Source organism: Leptinotarsa decemlineata, unplaced genomic scaffold (genome assembly GCF_025532065.1).
Source record: "Leptinotarsa decemlineata unplaced genomic scaffold, Ldec_3_MD MMD2_tig00001019_RagTag_RagTag, whole genome shotgun sequence".
NCBI lineage: Eukaryota > Metazoa > Arthropoda > Insecta > Coleoptera > Chrysomelidae > Leptinotarsa > Leptinotarsa decemlineata.
In genome coordinates this window covers 1,465,413-1,485,392 of record NW_027412557.1, presented here as the reverse complement: position 1 = coordinate 1,485,392, position 19,980 = coordinate 1,465,413, and the positions used below count along the sequence as shown (strand labels likewise).

The 19,980-nt window shown below is 34.1% G+C and overlaps 1 protein-coding gene across 9 annotated transcripts; it reads right to left on the bottom strand.

The window, feature by feature from the left end:
* Positions 1 to 391: 391 nt before the first annotated feature.
* Positions 392 to 19,736, bottom strand: LOC111515905 (uncharacterized). 9 transcript variants are annotated; one of them, XM_074175292.1, is made up of 4 exons: positions 15,128 to 15,716; positions 12,668 to 13,097; positions 9,269 to 9,457; positions 392 to 1,529 (listed from the first exon to the last, which is right to left on the bottom strand). In XM_074175292.1, exon 4 carries the CDS (start codon positions 1,288 to 1,290, stop codon positions 397 to 399), a length of 894 nt encoding a protein of 297 aa, XP_074031393.1. In that variant the 5' UTR covers positions 1,291 to 1,529; positions 9,269 to 9,457; positions 12,668 to 13,097; positions 15,128 to 15,716; the 3' UTR covers positions 392 to 396. The 9 variants fall into 9 exon arrangements, with proteins under 9 accessions (XP_074031393.1, XP_074031391.1, XP_074031397.1 ...); XM_074175290.1 differs by lacking the exons at positions 9,269 to 9,457; positions 12,668 to 13,097 and adding an exon at positions 19,256 to 19,736 and having other exon boundaries at positions 15,128 to 15,589; XM_074175296.1 differs by lacking the exons at positions 9,269 to 9,457; positions 12,668 to 13,097 and adding an exon at positions 14,906 to 15,070.
* Positions 19,737 to 19,980: the final 244 nt, after the last annotated feature.

The following is a 19,980-nucleotide window of genomic DNA, read 5'->3' as shown; positions in this document are numbered from 1 at the left end:
GTCTGGTGATTCAATTTGGTTTTCACCAGAATGATTCTTTTCTGATAAAGTAGATTTGTCGGTCACTTCGCCTTCAAAATTTTCTGTGGGATGTTTTGATTCAGTCACTGATATTCCAATTTGAGATACATCTGGTTTATATGTTTGATATACATCCGTAGGTGTAGTTGAAGTTTCAGTTGCTTGTGTGGATACCACTTCTGGCTTCTCAGAAGACGACTCCTCTTTGGGTTTTTCGGTTTTCTGATCGTTAGATTCCGTTTCGTTTTCTGGTTCACCAGAACTTTCTACATCTTCAGATGGTTTAACTTGTCCGGATCCTTCTTCCAAGTTAGGTGTAACATAAAGCTTCAACTCCCCTTGCGATTTTTTGGTTGTAGGGCGCTCCGGAACTGCTTAATTCAGTTCTTCAACTCCAAGAGTTTTATTTTCAGATTGCTTATCAAGAGTTATTTCACTTATAGCTTGCTCGTCACGACGTTTTTCCACCTCAAGAATTTCTGCTAACCTAGAAGTTTCGGTGACAACAGTATATCTGGTAACTTCAGCAGTGAGTTCTACTTCTTTCTTAGGTGTTACTTCAGTTGAGAAAATTTCTTCAGTAGCGCCTAGTCCACCTTGACTAGATTGAATTTCGGTTACCACGTCGTGAGTGATTGGTTTCGTTACTTCGTCCACAGCAGCTTTTGTTACTCCTATTTCGGTTGTGACTTGTTCAGTAATGTTTTCTTCACTTGGTTGGACATTAACCTCTGGTGTCGCTAATTTAATTGGCGTGTCCGTGGTTCCAAGGGTATCAACTCCAGTTTCATTGGAATTTCGTTTTTCGTTATTCTCATGTGTTGGTTGTTCGGTAATGTCTGATTCCTTGTTCAAATTAATTGTTACCGATGTCTCAGTTACTTTGCTTTGCCCCTCTTCTTGTGGTTTTTTGGTGAGAGATTCGCTTACATCGGGATTTTGTTGATTTTTCATTTTCAGAAACCACTGGAGTGTTGGTCGTTGATGTAATTCCTTCTGAACTTTTTCTGTTGTTTCTTTTTCAGTACTTGGGAGTCCATCAGTAGGTATCTGCGTCGACTGTGAGTTTTCATTTTCAGGAACTTCTGCGGGTTCAGCTGACTGTTCTGAATCAGGTTTTTCGGTAACTGATATAATTGGTGTCGTTTCCTTTTCTCTTACCATAACGTCCTCTCGAGATGCCATAGTTTTCTGATCTATTGGTCGAATATGTACGTCTTTTGACTCTGTCACAACGGTGGACGGTAATTTAGATTGGTCGGTTGTCATATCATTTTCTGAAATTTCATTATTTTCAGCATCACTATCTTCATGTGCTAAATTAACATTAAAGGAATGATCCTCTTCCTTATTTGAAATATTTTCAGTTATAATCTGTTCTTCAGATTCGGTTGGGGAAATCTCTGTTTGAGCTAAACCAGGCTTTTTGTTTTGAACTTAGTTAATATCATGAAAGTGTAATACTTCAGTAGCTGATTTTTCAACAGTTTTTTCCGTAATTGCTTCATCTGGAAAACATTCAAGATAGATGTGAATTTTAGAACAGATAAGATGAAAATAAAGTGCAGGTATATCACTACTCCATCATTTTGATTAAAATCACCCTGATTATACAGGGTGTAACTGAATGAGTGTAAAAAATTTAAGGAGATGATTCCTCATCGAAAAAAAAATAGGATCTTCCATATAAAGAAACTTCATTGGAGCATCCCTTGTTAAGATACAGCCCCTTAAAGGCGGTACATTTAATTTGTATAACAATTTTTTTCACAAGCACTGAAAAAGTTACAAAATTGAAATTAACCTGACGTTTTGAACCACCAAAAAGACACTTAGCCAGTAATTTATTTGGTTTACCCCATGGTTGTACGGGGTGGAAAACGCAACCCATAAAATTTATTTTCAATGTAACTTTTTGTCTTATTATATGTTTACCATTTAAAAATTTATTTCCGATAGCCTGTTTCATTCTAAAAAAAGTCTCTTGGGTTTTTTGCCCAAAATAAACCAGTTCGCAGCAAAAAATTATTTTTCGAACAACTACACAGATGCATCGTCATAAATGCGAACTGGATTTATTGTTATTTTGTAGTTAGTACCTGCATTAAACGATTAAAAGGGTAATAAACAAAATTAATTTATTAATAACAACACACACAACATGTAGAAATCATAGTAAATGTTCAATATGTCTACCTTCAGACATTACGCATGCGTCTAGACGTCGGCGCATTGATTCACGTATTCGTTCAAATATTCCTGGAGTCTCTCTGATTACCCTGCACGCATCGATGATGCGGTTTCTTAAGTCCTCTACATCGCGAACAGGAGTATGATAAACCAAATGCTGTAAATCGCCCCAAATAGAAAAATCAAGAGGATTGAGATCCGGGGATCGAGCGGGCCAGTTCTGTGGTCCTCCTCGACTTATCCACTGATTTGCATATGTTTCAGTTAAATGCTGACGTGTTACTTGACTAAAATGGGCGGGAGCCCCATCATGCACAAAAAACATATCCCTTCTGACACCCAAAGGAACTTCCTCCAGCAGTACTGGATGCACTTCTCTTAAAAATTGAACGTATGCCTCACCATTTAATCGAGGAGGTAGAAAATGAGACCCAATTAAATCATCCCCAATAACTCCGAGCCACACGTTAAGAGAAAACTGTTCTTGATGGTTAGTTTCGACAATAGCGTGAGGGTTTTCATCAGCCCATATGTGGTAATTATGAAAATTAATAATCTTGTCCCAAGAAAAACTACATTCGTCTGTGAATTCTATCGTCTTCAGAAAGTCACAATTTCTTCTAATCATTTCCAGCATCCAATTGTAAAATTCCAGATGGTTCGGAAAGTCTCGCGGTAACAGTGCCTGTACTCGTTGCAGATGGTAAGGGTATAAAATTCAAAATACGTACCGTCATATGATCAACATTTAGCTGGAAAACAAACTTTCTAGTACTGGTAGTAGGTTGTTTTTCAATCAAATTAAGTACTGCTTCCTCAAGCTGTGGTGTTCGTACTTGTCGATGGCGTCCACAACCCTGCGTTCTTTTGTCGAATGAACCACATTCTCGTAATCGTTGATGAAGTCGGGCAAATATTCTATGTGAAGGATGCTGTCGTTGAGGATACATTTCAGCATATCTTCTAGAAGCTTCCAACCCATTCCCCTGCGATAGACCGTAAACGTAATGCATATCAGCCATTTCCTCATTTGTGTATGCCATTTTAATACCAGCGTCATACCAATTTAATTGTCACTATCGCTAATAGCGACCTACTAGATAGATTAGTTTCGTATTTTCGCATTTATGATGATGTATCTCTGTAGTTGTTCCTAAAATAATTTTTTGCTGCGAACTGGTTTATTTTGGGCAAAAAACCCAAGAGACATTTTTTGTTTAGAATAAAACGGGCTATCGGAAATAAATTTTCAAATGGTAAACAAATAATAAAACAAAAAATTACATTGGAAATAAATTTTAGGGGTTGCGTTTTCCACCCCTTACAACCATGGGGTAAACCAAATGAACTACTGGCTAAGTTTCTTTTTGGTAGTACAAAACGTCAGGTTAATTTCAATATTGTAACTTTTTTAGTGCCTGTGGAAAAAATTGTTATACAAATTTTATGTACCCCCTTCAAGGGGCTGTATCTTAATAAGGGATGCTTCAATGAAATTTCTTAATATGAAAGATTCTATCTTTTTTTCAATGAGAAATCACCTCCTTAAATGTTTTACACTTATTTAGTTACACCCAGTATATATGTTATATTTCTATATTTCATACAAATTTGAATCTGATATTTTTCAAGTTTCCGTGAGTTGAAGCCTACGTCAATGTCACGTAGGATAATTTTGAAATCATCAATGTTTTTTGAATACTCCTAATGTTTTGTTGTTTGAATTTGAATTTATAATTTGTTTCATTTACTTGTAGGATTTCTCTACATTCAATATTGTGATCTATTGTGTAAGTTTTGGCTGAATTTATCTCTAAATCTTGGATATATCAACCATAAAAAACCTGTTATCTTCTTCTTGTTGAGCTTAGATGGATTTGCTTGTGATGTTGGCTGAGGTGTGATTTTCTTTTCTAGAGTTTCTTTAATTTCTATTTAACTTCTGTTCCACATGTCAATTGCTCGGTTACTTTAGTTGTCTAAGTCGTTAACTAGATTTTTTTTTTGTCCTTCCCTACGTCAGAGGATTGTCGGAAAGAATAAGAAGAATTGGGTCCAAGTATAACATCAGAACCTGCTTCAGATCCGGAAACACCCATCCATAGCAGCCTCACAACAACCAGGCTACCAAACGTGGACTGCGATAACAAGAATTGCATTCACTGGATACCCAATGAGGGCGGCAACTCCTATATCAGTGAAATCAAGAGGCTATTATTCTTGTTCTATATGCAATTTTAATATCTCGTTTCCCCAAAAATGAAGCCACTTTTTCCGTTGGTTGTCCAAATACGTTAAAGCTCTATAATTTTGATTATCTACCTCATCAATAGGAAAAACGTCTCGAATCGTTTTTCCTTAGACTTTCTTGGCAAGTATTTTGTTTATTAATTCGGCTTTGAACCCATTGTTAACTACAATTTGTTTGATGATATTAAGTTCTTTATTGAAATTATCTATTGAAACAGGAACATTGGCTAATCTGTGAATCATGTTATTATAAGCTGCTACTTTGTGTTGATAAGGATGGGTAGAATCGTAATGTATAGTAATATCCGTATAGGACGGTTTGTAATAAATTGAAAAATCATGTTTGTTGTTCATTCTGCTAATTGTTAGGCCCAAGAAATTGATTGAATTGTCTTCTTCTATTTCAATAGTGAATTTAATGCTTTCATGACTTTTGATAATATCCCTATGAAAAGTATTTAATTACCTTTTAGTGCCTGTAAAACATACCAAAACGTCATCCACATATCTACGCCATATGTTTCCATATGTTGCGTATCTCTACTCTAGCTTGGCTTGAGTTAATGGAAGAAGCAACACTCCGAATCCTTTATAACTGTTTAATAGTAAAGCAACCGGAAAAGGGCCGACTTGACTTTGGATAATCTGTTTTAATTATTCAGCGTTCTTGGTGTGGATTGGTATACTATGCATTTCAGTTTTTCATACAAGCCAATAGTTTCATGAATGTGAAGACCAATTCCACATTTGCAAACCATATTTTGACAGATGGGCATTAGTTCAACCAGGACTATGAAATATACATTTGGAAGAAAAAGGTTTGAAACTCAATTTTACTTAAGTGACATTGTTATTTTTTCATTTCTATCAGGAAACCCCTTCATTTGATGTCCATATCATTGGTGCTCATAAAGAAGCTAGTTCGCAGTAATTTGCAGTCCGCCATATTGGATTGAGAAAGGCGTCTTGTTCTATTCTTTTCATTTTTCATTTGATACATATATCATGAGGGAGCATTAAAAACTGGTCCTTCATCTTGGGCGACCCGCCTTCTTGGGTGATGTTGAATGTAGAACGAAGTCACTTAGGTAGTCATGCATTGTCATCGAAACTAAACGTGTATGTCAATTAAATTGGTGGATGTAGCCGGTACTACGTCATAGTAACGGCTAACGACTTTTATAATAGAGGTACAAAACATAGAAACTATCATTTTTCACTTTTCATATATGTTAATTTTCATTTCAATCGGTTGATGATAACTGCTTCAAAAATAGGTTTTAAGATTTGACGCAAACTAACAATACATACATGCAAACATGCATACCTACATAAATACAAAAATTGCAAGTTAAATAGAACCTTGTAAAAACAACTATACGTGATAGTAATGGACGATTCACTATTGACATACCATTCAAAGAATTAGTTCAGCAGTTGGGTAATTCAAAAAAAGGCTCCAAGTCGACTTTTTGCTTTGAAACGAATAATAATAAAAAACACTTCGAAAGATTTTTAAAAATAATGTTATACTAAAAAAAATTATTAGTAAAAAAATGTATAATACTCGTACAATGGAAAATATTTTGAACCATGAGCAATATTTTCATAATAACCAGTCTTTATTGATGATCTATTAATTTTAATAATAGGAAATGGAATTTAATGTTGTTTTTGACAGCTAATTCGGTTTAAACGATTTATGAATGTCAAACTAAGAAATCCAAAACTACTGTTACCAGTGAAACAACACAAATTAAGGAAAAATAGTGTATTATTCAACGTGCGAGAAATGCGGGAACAATTGGAGTTTGTTGTATATGAAACATGTTAGTAAAGACCATTTTTCGAAAATAAAATAATACTATACTTTCTCTACGACTTATAACAAAAATATTTTAAAATAATTTATTTGTGAAGGATATCCCGAATCAGAGTAATACCATTAAACTCTATAACAAGAAAAATCCTGAAATAGCATTCAAAACAATTTTTTGTTGACTTATTCAATTTCAAATATAAGTTGAAAATTAAGTGGAAAAACTGTCGGAGATATGATTTGACTTTAGATTGAACTTGAGACCACTGAAACACTAGGGTTTTGAAACTATTACGAAATGATGTTTAAAAGTAAGTGTGACATAAAGCTATTTGAATTTCAAGTTATTTTCATTTTGTTATTAAGTGTTATTCGAAAAATATCGATTTTTTAGTCACTTTACAAATTTCTAGTGGGGTACACTCACTTTTACTTTGCGAATCCAGGTTTTTATTCTTCTTTCCCATTAGAAACTTATATATTTTGAAACGAACTGACAGTTCTATTAGTCTAGTTCACATATACTTTTTTTTGTAACATTTTTCAGCCCTGTCCAAAAATTACGACCAAGGTGTCGTTCGATTCAAATTTTTGCCTAGAAAGTTTAAGGAAAGGGGCTTTAGTTTTTTCTTAATATCTCGGAAAATTTTCAAAATTTTGGGAATTTGAAAAAAGATTGAAAAGATCAATGAATTTGCGTAAAAAAGTCTCGACTCACGAAACTGTATCTCGATTATTTATTATTTTTACAGAGCCCTGAAAATAGAGCCAAAAGCGGGTAGTCTGGCTTCCGCGCGCCTTTCGTCATTCTGACATAAAAACAAAAAAAATTATTCAAACATATTAAATGTAAATATTAAGGAATGAAAAAATTCATGTAATGTTGGGATACATCAATAAACAATAATCCGCAGTCAAAAAAATTTTATCCCAATTTTAACGTTAATTATAAATTTGGTAACTAATAAATTTTTCTGAATTGAAAGTTAATATAAAAATCCCTCTCATTATTAAACTAAAACCCTGGAATTTTTTTTCCTTTGGTGAAGTTATCCTTAATAGGCAAAAAAATTTTTTAATTTTGGCAACTGTAATCTATTTTTTTGCCTATTAAGGATAACTTTATCAAAGGAAAAAAATGCTAGGGTTTTAGTTTAATAATTAGAGGGATTTTTATATTAACTTTCAATTCAGAAAAAGTTATTAATTAACCAATTTATAATCAACGTTAAAATTGGGATAAAAATTTTTTGGCTGCGGATTATTGTTTATTGATGTATCCCAACATCACATGAATTTTTTCATTCCTTAATACTTACATTTAATATGTTTGAATTTTTTTTTTTTGTTTTTATGTCAGAGTGACGAAAGGCGCGCGGAAGCCAAACTACCCGCTTTTGGCTCTATTTTCAGGGCTTTGTAAAAATTATAAATAATCGAGATACAGTTTTGGGAGTCGGGACTTTGTTTACGCAAATTCATTGATCTTTTTAAATCTTTTTTCAAATTTCCAAAATTTTGAAAATTTTCCGAGATATTAAGAAAAAACTGAAACCACATTTTTTTTCACTTAATTGTTTATAACTTTTGTAATTTTTATCGGCGCGTTTTCGGACCTTTCCTTAAACTTTCTAAGCAAAAATATGAATCGAATGACACCTTGGTCGTAATTTTTGGACAGGGCTGAAAAATGTCACAAAAAAGAGCTAAATCGAGTACATGTGAACCAGACTATATGATTAAGTTACCTTTTACAATATCTCCAAAAAAAAGATCATAGTTGAGAAATATGAATTTGGGGTGGCTTTAAGATTCCATTATCTACACTACCAGAATGATGGATTTTATTATCCCTGTAATATCATAGTATACAATCAATCAAAAGATGTTAGTCAGGATTTCATAGAAGATGGCATAGTATAAAGTGTTTCAATACTTTTGACTGTAACTGAAATTATTTAGGTATAAATCTTAAAAATAACCTTCACATAACCTTCTCATGTTGAAGTTGGTAGTATTTTGGATGGAATAGTATAATTGAAGGTTATCGATTCACAATCGAAAGCACTGTGAACAATGAATATAATGAGGACCCTGGTATACATTAATCCATATTTCGATATACCACTAATAATTCATTTCATTTCAAGTATCAGTCACGATCGAACAAATATTGGTGGTGTGACTTCAAATCGCCATAAGCGTCGCACCAGTATTTCTACAATTAAACAATTAATTGAAATTCCATCAATAACTTATTCTCACTGGGTTGATTTTAGTATTCATTTTATTTTGCAACTGTATCAGGTTATTAGGCCAATGTTCTTTTCATCATTTCATTGAATGTTGAAGTTGTAATGCTTATTATAAATAATAAGGTTTCTTCAATTAAATGATACGACTCTGAAGCTCAAATATTCATAGTACGATAAGAAACTCAGTTAAGGCTGAAGTTTGTTCTTGTATAGAATTTTTGAAACAGATAATTTTTTTCAACAAAAATAGTTCTATCTATTCATTTTGGGAGACGATTAACGGTCGTCGGTGAATAGAATTTTTCAAAAAAATAAGGAAATCGTGTATTTCATTATTATGCAATTATTATAAGGAGTTTTCCTGTAATGAAATAATTTTGGAACCCTATAGTGATTGGTGATTTGAATTTGCATAAATAATACTTAGAGATTGTAAATTTCTTTTGGCATAGCCGGTTCTAATTGCACACTTTTTTTAGTTTAGAAAAACCTTGGTGAATTAAAAGGCAAGTACAAATTAAGAGAGGTAACTACTACTGTTGTATATAAGAATTCTAGTACAGTGTGTACTATTACCACCGATTAAGCTACGATGTTAGTAAAACGCGACTGGAATTTTTTAAAATATTGTAAAAATTGTTGAATTATCATCATGGCGAGTGTTATTAATTTTCATCATTCATAACAAATACTCTACTATATTCTACTACTACTTTTACATTAACCTCCTCACTTTCAATCTCCTGTTTCTTTTAAGATTGATGTTTTGAAATTTTCAATCAACACCTTGTTTGGAACTGCCAAGGTTTAGTGGTTTACTTTCATTGAGGCCAAACATTATTGGTTTTGTATTCCATTTTCTGAGAGAATTTGGTAATTTTTAAGTTTCAAAAATGTTTTGGGTATTTTCAACCTTCAAAATCTGAAAAACAAAAAAGTTGTAATGGAAAACTTTATTTAGTTAAAGAAAGTTCAAGTTTATAGTCTTTTCAAAGGTACATGAATATACATAGCGAAAGAAACATATCGCATTTAAATCAGTAAACAGTATTATTCAACTTTACCGAGAACGAGGCTCCATACATTAATTATTGTACAATGTTATTCAATTTTTTGACAAATGAATGACTAAACTTGCAGCATTAAGATGCGGTGAGAAGGAGTTATTCGATCAAATATATGTAGGAAACATTATTTATCATGAGCATAATTTTCTCGTTTTTGCCTGCAAATCCTGTCAATCTTGGATAACACTCATCAATTGGTTTGCTGTGTACAAAAAGCTACTTAAACCTACAAAAAAGTGGCAACTGATGAGAACTTAGCCTAGATATTCATATGGTAAGCTTACGTGTTTTAACAAGGTGTCACGACACAAACCGGTTTTACTGATATTATTTTTGTATTGGGCTCAGAATGGCAGGTAGGTGTCAAATTTTCAATGATTATTGAACATATTTTCGATATTTTTCATTGGTTATGTGAAATTCATTTCAACAATCTGTACTGTGATTGTGATTATGGTGGTTTCGATGAGAAACCACAAAGCAGCTGAACCACATGATGAAATTCAAGACAAATCCAACTTTATTTTATTTTTAGATCGATTTTGGAGTTACGCGATACTCGAAAACATGGACTACGATGATTACCTCGCAATATTTGAAGAAATTCCATCTGGTCGTGAATCCGAAGCTAGTAGTGGAAGTGATGAAGATAATGATTTGAGACTCTTAGAACCTTCTCAAAATGATATTATTTTTCCTGCTCCTTTTCCAGAAGATACTCACGAACAGGAAGGTAGTGAAAATGAGCAATACAGTGAGGACGACCTAATAGCTCTGGCAGAACTTAGTAAAAAACTTAATATTGACAAATTTGTTTGGAAAAACGTTGTACCGCACTACACATCACCTGGAGAGTTTTTGGAAGAATGCGGACATTGCAATTTTTCTGAGGAAGTCAATTCACCTATTGACATATTTCTTGCGTTTTTTCCACAAAAGTTATTTGAATTAATCGTTTATCAGACTAACCTGTATGCCACTCAAGCTAGTAGTAGCTCCGGCAAAGCGTTCCAACTGACAAATATGAATGAAGTGAAAAATTTTTTTGCCATCAACATCCTTATGGGCATCAAACATTTGCCGAGCCACCGAGATTTTTGGTCTACTAAATTAGAACTAAGGGACTCTTATATCTCCAACCTGATGCCTAGGATAAGATTTGATTGGTTGCTAGACAATTTACATCTGAATGACAACATATTACAACCCAAACGTGGAGATCCTGGTTATGATAAACTGTATAAGGTTAGGCCGTTATTAGATATATTGTCTGAAACTTTTGCTGCGCACTATAAACCATCAAGAGACATTTCGATAGACGAATCGATGATTCGGTTCAAAGGTCGTTCTCATTTGCGTCAGTATATGCCTAAAAAGCCTGTCAAATGGGGATATAAAGTTTGGGTTCGTGCGTCACAAAGTGGGTATATAGATCAGTTTCAAATTTACACTGGAAAGATTGGTGAGTCATCCGAAAAAAACTTGGGTCCCAGAGTTGTCACTGACCTTACCAGGTCGCTTATAAATAAAAATCATCATGTTTTTATGGATAACTACTTCACATCATTACCACTTTTACGCCAGTTACAAGGCGAAAAAATTTATGCTTGTGGAACAATCAAAAAGAATAGGAAAGGAACACCCACTGACTTGATTCCAGACAATAAACTGAAAAGAGGATACTTTGATTGGCGAATTACAGATGATGGAATATCATATATAAAATGGGCCGATAAGCGTGTGGTGACATTGGCCAGCAACCATCATAAACCTGATGTTCCTGAAACAGTTGAGCGAAAAAAAAGATGGAGAAAAAGAGATAATCGGGTGCCCCTTGATCATAAAGGATTACAATGCCAACATGTAGTTTGTTGACAAAGCAGATATGCTCAAAAAAATATACGAACTAGACAGGAAAAGCCACAAGTGGTGGCACAGAATTTTATGGCATTTCCTAGATGTAACAATCGTTGATTCTCTCATAATATTCAAAGAAAGATGTGATGAACGAACTTTGGACCTCAAAAATTTTCGTCTTTCTATTGTTACTGGGCTTGCAGGATCGGGCAGTATACTTCCACACAAAGGAAAACACAGTAGTGCTGCATCCGTGACCAAATTCAAGCCTAATATTTCTTTGGAAAGAAGATGGGATGCAGCAGCACATATGCCTATATATTCTACATCAAGGCGTTGTGCACTTTGTAGTACCAGAGATGAACCGCACAGAACTAAAGGGTCTTGTACTACATGTTCAGTCGGTTTGTGCTTGAACGATAAAAAAAATTGCTTTTCAAAATACCATTCAAGGAATTAAAAATAATTTTTGTAAACGTTCATCAATAAAAGTACAAAACTTTGAAATTTATTTTCTCCGTTAATAGTGCTTTGTGATTTATCGGTGAAACCACATCATAATTTTTTTTTGTGAAAAATAACAAAATTTATACCACTTCTAGTAAGTTTCTTGAACCATTTTTAGTTAATTTTATGTTATGGCGAATGAAAAAGAGAAAAATCTGAAAAGCTGCCTTGAAAGGGTTAAGAAACAGAGTTAAATTAGGCTGTGCAAACCTAATGAAAGTCTCTATCAAGCAAAAGCAAATACTTCAACAACACACCGAAAATCATTAAAAAACTAAAACCGGGCAGCCCTTCCCTTCATTACCAAAATTTTAGAGGTCTTAGAACTAAGATGATTGATTTCAGTTTGAATGTTAGCAATTGTTTTTACGGTATCATTATCTTCACTGGAACCTGGCTGTCACCTGAATTTATTTATGCAAAACTTGGGGTTCTCAATTACAATGTCTATAGAACTGACCGCTCTACTGAATCCAGTGTCTTTAGCAGGGGTGGGAGTGTATAAATAGTTATGTTAAAATGATTTTCTGCTCATTTAATGCAGTCTGATCCTTTTATTGAATAATTGTTTGTTCTTTTCAATAACAAATCTATAATGGGTACTGTATATTTTCCACCCAAATCTTTACCTACTTTATCTTACTTACTATCTTACTTTGATCAGCTCATCACCATTAGTTGATAAAAATGCTAGTGCAAACCTTTTCTTATTTGGAGATTTTAATCTTCTGTCAGCAGTATGGGATGTAGAAGATTATTGATCCATTCCTTCTGCTCTGCCTCCAGCTACTCAATCTGAGATTGATTATATTGAAATGAAATCCACCATCTGTGCTTTCCTCAATATTTTTCAGTCCAACGACATAATCAACCATAGAGGAGTTACCCTTGATCACATCTTATCACCACTAGATATTACCGTACTGAAGGCTGTCGACATTTCAATTCCAGAAGATTCCTATCATCCCCCTTCATCACTATGACTTCCTTCTCGCTGATGCAGCAATATGTTTGTCTCTTGAAGCAATCGATTGGGATGGTGCACTATATGGAAAATAGTTTTCTGATATGGTTTCTATATTTTATGACATTCTTCATTCCATAATTGATCGATTTGTTCCGCAAAAAAATCTGTGAAAAGAAATTCCCATGCTGGCACTCCCCTGATCTGAAGCAACTAGTTTATGAAAAGAAATCAGTTCACAAGATCTACAAGAGTGCACGGTGTCCAGAAAGCTATGCAGCATTTAGTAGTTCAAGATCTAGATGTAAATTTTTAGCAGGACAGTATTATGCAGATTACATCCAACTCCTTCTGTTATTAATTATGTTGAATCCTTTTGGAAATTTGTGAGCAGAAAAAGGGAAAGTAACACTATACCTATATAATACAATGACCTTTTTGCTAACCAATTTTTTTCCGTCCATATAATCTAAAAAGTCAGCAAAACTGGGTCTGACTACATACGTTGACTTTTTATTGGATGTTCTGAAAAAAGGTTCACAAGATGACTCTGTGTACACTGATTTTCCCAAAGCTTTCAACACAGTTAATTATGAGCTCTTGATTCATAAACATTGTTTATAGGGCGTTGATGGATTAATATTGCAGTGGCTCAAGAGTTATCTTACGGAAAGAACGCAAATTTTCAGGGTTATTCATTACTATTCTCATACTATCTCATTTTCATTAGGTGTTCCACAAGGTTTACATTTGGAACCACTGTTGTTTAACCTTTTCATTAACGATCTAATTCACTGTTTACATGAAAGTGAAGCTTTGCGATTTGCTGATGATTTAAAATAATTGAAAAGGAGGCCGATACAATGATACAAAATAACATTGATTGCCTATCTAACTGGTGTACATGAAATGGTATGTGTTTGAACGAATTCAAATGCCATATTCTTCGCTTTTATCAAACACATCACCACTACATATCACTGTCATACTTTCATCTGATTGGGCCAGCCCGTGTATATGCTGTCTGTCTTCAATTTTTGGAACAGAAAAAGATTAAATACGGTGGCTGAGACATGATTACAGTGTTGTTTTTGGCCCAAAAATTACGAACAAGCAGTGACAAGTGCATTATCGTCATGCAAACGCCAATAACTGTTTTTCCACAATACCGAACGTTCTCTTTGTATTGCTTATTGCAAGCAGCACATAACTTCAAGATAATACTCTTTATTGACCGTACAACCATGTGGCAAGAACTCCTGATGCACTACGCCACAGTAATCGATCAAAACAATGAGCAGATTGGACTTTGGTTTCGATGTCATAACCATATACCCATGAATCATCACCAGTTATGATCCTTTCAAGTAAATTTGGATCACTTTTGAGGCCATTCAACAATTCCTGAGCGATGCTCAGGCGACGGTTCGCTGACACACGCTTCATGCCCAAAAATATTTGCATGGCATGAACCAACTGATTTGCCGACATCCTCAGCAACTTCTCTAATAGTGATTAGACGATTCTCCATAACAATTTTCTTCACTTTCTCAACATTTTCATCGATTGCTGTTGTGCTGGGCGTTCAGGGCGAGCGTCGTCATTTACATCTTCTTGACCTTCTGTGAAAAGCTTGTGTCACTAGTAAACATTTTTCTGACTCAGAGTACAATCACCGTATGTCACTGTCAACACATTTCAAGTGATTTTGAGCACTTTATTCCATTTTTTTACAGAAAATTTCATGCAAATTCTTTTATCCATTTTTTTCGATAGCAGAAAATCGCCGAACACGCAAAACAATTCTAACTTGTATGCCTCTCACCAATAAACTGAACAACCGAAACTGTGAACATATGTTCGAGACGAGTATACCAACATAAAAAATCGCTAATTGAATATAAATAGCCCGCGAAATTGAACATTCACCTTATTTTTTCAACAAACCTCGTATATAATAGTGTCTATAACTTACTATATACAGACAATTTCCTGATATCGTCAAGTTGGTTGGTGATACGCACTTCAAGCAGTTTTATGTGAATCTAGTTGATTTTGGTTAATTCAATTCTAAATGAATCAATTGATAACTTTGCCCAGGTAATACAAAATTGATTAGCATTTGAGAGGTATATTGGATCTAAAACTTGTCACAAAAGCATGCATGGTAAATTGCAAAGGAGGAATATTCACTAACCAGTTCCGGAATTGAAATTCAGCTCTGTCAAGTTAGGAATATTAAAAGTATAAGAACAGTTTTCTTTGGTATTCGATACTAATTCATTCATGTCATTGAAATTTAGAGTTTTTGGGCTCTCGTTTGATACAGGAGTGTTAACACTTGAGACATTAATTCCAACCAGAGGAGTAAACTCTACTTCTTCAACACCTACTGGAATCAAATTGGAGAATTGAATCAAATCAGAAACAGATGTTTCCAGTGCTCCTGTTGTTTCAGGAGCAGCTGGTGCACTGAAATATGATATTACTTCTTGGTCAACACCTGCATTCGATTCAAAACTTGAATTTGAATGATCAACCACGACTGGAAAATTAGTGACAGTTGCTTCAATATTTTCATGAACAGAACTACTAGAGAACTCAATCATATCAGCATCCGAAGTCGTAGCAGTCGAAGTTGTAGCAGCCTTAGCCATTGCTGGAAAAAATTATAATATATTAGGCCTAAGATATATTCTTATATAACTCAGAGTTATTCGACCAAAATCATTTATAATTTACGACAATATTATGAGGTGATGTTCATAGCACATACAACTCAACTGGTTCTTTGTAGAAATTCAAAAAATAACTAAGAGTTCCATATGAATTCATTACGGTGTTTGCTTTGAAAGGATTTACAGGTTTTTTTGGTTAACCTAATTTCACCTTTTGTAAATCATGTATCCTGAGCAATTTCAAATTGTATTTGATCCAACAAAATCTTTAAGGATGCCAGCCCTAGAGGGTTTATGACAATCCCAAATTATAAAATTAAGGGTAATAAAAAGCCAATTTCACATACATTACGAGCCTTGACACTAGCTGAATATAGAAATGAATGTACAAAGTAATAAGATTTTATCTTATATATACTACCCAAATCAACCCCTAACCCAAATGGTGCCACCAGTCATGCAGAGCAGCAAATCTTCAAAAATTGCTATGAATGCAGAAGTTAATGCATTGCATGTCAAAAAATATGCCATATCAAATTTCCAAAAAACTGCAAAAACCATTACCAACAAAACTGCTAAAGGTCGTGAACTCTACTTCACTAATTGATGATCTCAGATCCAATCCTAGAGATTCTTTCTTCACCATTCACTCATGCTTATACTATTCAGAATAAATTGAGCTAAAATATGCCGTGATCCCCAAAAAATAGTAGTTCACCCATGGAACAAGCCTAAAGATAATCGGGATGTGTTACTCCCGGTTACATAGGTTTCTTCATAGTTATTTGGATTTTTAAAATTTGACAATGTATAAAACCAATTATTCATTAATTCATAATAATATTAATAAATTTTGGCTACAAATTAAATAATCCATGATAAAAATGAAAACCCAAAAAGTTCTTATGACAAAAGTGAAAAGAATGAAAAGTCCCTATGTAATTATTCGATATTCTACATGAATACATTCCGAATGTTTTCTGATAACTCAATTTACGTTCTATGTTTTTTACCACTTTTATTTGTAACCAACGTTACTGCAGTTTCGTCCTATACGGACATTTTCAAACTTATACATTACATTCGCCAATATATACCATTCAGGTATTTGATTGAGTACCTGAATTTACAGTTCACAATGCAGATGTGCCAATTTAAAAACCGGAGAGTAAATTAAATCGATTTGATCATTTAACAGGTTGCACCCGCAATGTTTATGCTTGTAAATTTCCAAGGATTCTAAATAAATGAGTTTGCAACCCATCCTTGCATAGTGCAGAATTTCCGTATCGTTTAGATTCGGAAACTTGTGGTTGCATGCCAAGGAGTGGTTTGAAAACGTCGAATCATTTTTTCCTAGTCTGAAGGACCTTTCATGTTCAGCATACCGATTTTGGAAATTTCGTCCGCATTGTCCCACATAAACACTATTACACTCCGGACACTTAAGCTTATACACTCCAGATTTTTTTTTTCCAACTTGTCGACCTTATCTTTGGCATTGAAAAGGAAATGAGATAACCAGGCATGTGGTCTGAATGCTACTTCCACATTGTTTAAGAAACCTGCGATTATTTCTTTTTCCAAAATATGTTAGCGTTACCCATTTCTTGATTTCTGGTTGTTTGACCTGAGGATATATTAATCTGTGAGTGAATTTCCGTCTTTGTTTCCTGACTAACTTCTGGATAGTATCTGCGTTGAAACCAGTCCGCTGCCTATTGCAAAAGCTTCAGCTTCGCCACCTTGTTCGATGTTGATATTTGAAAATTGGAGGTATTCGATATTGTGGACATTGAAGTGACCGAATATGGAAATTTCGACATTGGAATGATTGATTTGCAGAAAGTGAATGGTGTTTGCAAGTGAAGAGAATAGTGCACTTTATTGTGTATCGCTTGGTGGTCGATAAACGCAGCATATGAATTTAGTGATCTTCTGTGATATTATTTTGAACCACATATAATCAAAGTTTTGGGGTTCCAGAATTTCCTCTCGTTGACAGGAGATATCGCTTCTGATAAAAAGATATATTCCAAAGTTACGTCTGAATCGGGAGTAGAAACCATAGCCGGGATATAGAAAATTGACGGGGTTTGTTGAAGCACTGACTTTGGTTTCTGTGAGTGCAAGAATATGAGGACTATTTGTTTGCAGATGTTGGTGCACAAAGTTTATATTTGAGTTGAGTCCTCTGATGTTGCAGAAATCTATTTTGAAGTTACCAGTGGGTCTCTTAGCAACTGCAGATACCACGCTATTTCTCTGTAGACTGATGTTAGGAAGACCATGTTGACTGTGAAAAATAGTGGTTTTCGAATAACTTCTGTAGGATGATGCCCTTGAATCAGCTCCCACCCCATCTTTGAAACCGGAAACAGCGGCACAGCAACAAAATGTTAGCCCGAAAGCCTAAGCTGTTGCGATGGTATCTCACTGGGCGATGCCGGGTGGGACCAGCATTTACCATATTGTATTATGATCATGAAAATCACAACTTCTGTTTTGTGTTGATTTCCTTTATAAATCTATTCAAAAATTATACAGATAAATAGTTTCTGTTTTGTGCTGATTTATTTTTATGAATATATATCAAAACTTGATACAGATAAATAGAAGAAGCCGTCATTATTCTCAACGCTAAATAATAAGGTTTACACAAAAGTCTAAGAAACCAGCTCCAGATATTATCTCTACGGCTTCTTTTTGTAATATAAATACTCTATTCGTGTTAACACTATTCTCACAGAGAATTTTTCCATAAGAGATATTTGAATGGAAATAAGGGTAGTAAGCTAATGATAGTGCCTGTTATAATTAACAATAAATAATTTAAAGAAAATTCATGTATATGAATTGTTGTATTATAACATGAAGTTCAGGAGAGAAAAAAAACATAAAATTTATCTGAACTATGATAGGGATAATATTCTCACAGCTTTCCAAGATTACTGTCCATTGTTTATTTTCAGTTCACTGAGTTTCTCAACGTCTTGCCCACAGTGTGTGGAATTTTCAGGAATACAAAAATTGTACTGTACTAATAGTAATACTGTAAAAGAGACTGCCAATCAACAAATCACTAACTAGTTCAAAACTAAATGAATTTTATTAATTCTTGTTAATTTAACTTTGTGCTTCAGTTTATGATTTTTCCCATTACTAAATTGAGAGACAATATCATGGTTTCTTTTATGAATCTTTTTACTCCTCAAGATTTGTACTCTTGTCTACAAAATATTAAGAAACTTGTCAACCAGATTTGTACTACTGATATATTTCAAGATTCATTGAATTTTGATTTACTTTCCTGAAATGCACACTGACTAGATAACTTCATGTCAAAATACTATAGATGTTTCCAGAGGAGAATAAATATAATTTGACTCGTGAATGAAAAATATGAGAATCTTTCAGGAATGAATAATTTTTCTACTACAGCTACCGGAGTGAGTCATGGCCGGTGGGAGAAATCGTACAGTCCGGCAGCTGTACTTTTAAACAGACTGACTTGTTCATTTTTCCAAATTCTGTGGAAATCAATGAAGCCGCATGGGCTTATTGCATTTTGTCTCATCTTTTTCGTGACACACATTCCAACAATTTTGTGAGGGATGAACTTAATAGTATAATGAAACATGGCATACCTTCTTGGTTAGAATCAGTGATTATAATTTCTGGAATTTGTTGGTGTATGTTTCGGGAGTTATGATTATTGTCTATTGGAATTTTCTGGTCATGACTAATCTCTTTCTGCAACAAACTTGGAGAAATTTTAGCTTCTGGGCCATTGCAGGGTCTTTTTGGTTTTCCTTGATGCAGTAAATCCTTTGCAATGTAATCTGCTGCTTTAAAAAGTTTTGCGTTAACCAAAAGGTATAACAGATGGCCAACTGTTGGCCTAATTACACCTGAGCAACCCCACTCAGATAGTAGCAATTCAGTACACTTTCTGCCCAACTTTTTCAAATCATAGAGGATTCTGAAATATAAAACTATGAAATACAAATCTGAAAGAATGAATGGAAGTTCTTGCACCAGATTTCAGTCATAAATTCAACCTATGCAATAATAACGATGAGTTGATATTTCAGTTCAATATTAACAACGTGTACAAACGATCATGCAGAAACGGATAAAGACATCACAATCAACCCAAAAATGAATTTCCAGTATTTGGATACATTTATAAGTAGTTAACATAAAAACACAAAATATTTAATGATATAAAAAGCCATTAATTAGCTATAAGCTGAAAAAACACATGGCAACATCGGGTGGCACGACATCGAAAAAGTTTGTTGTATTTATGTTTTCAATATGAAATGGAAAAGTGTTTATGGTGAAAAAGTGTTTACATCAACACTGCAGG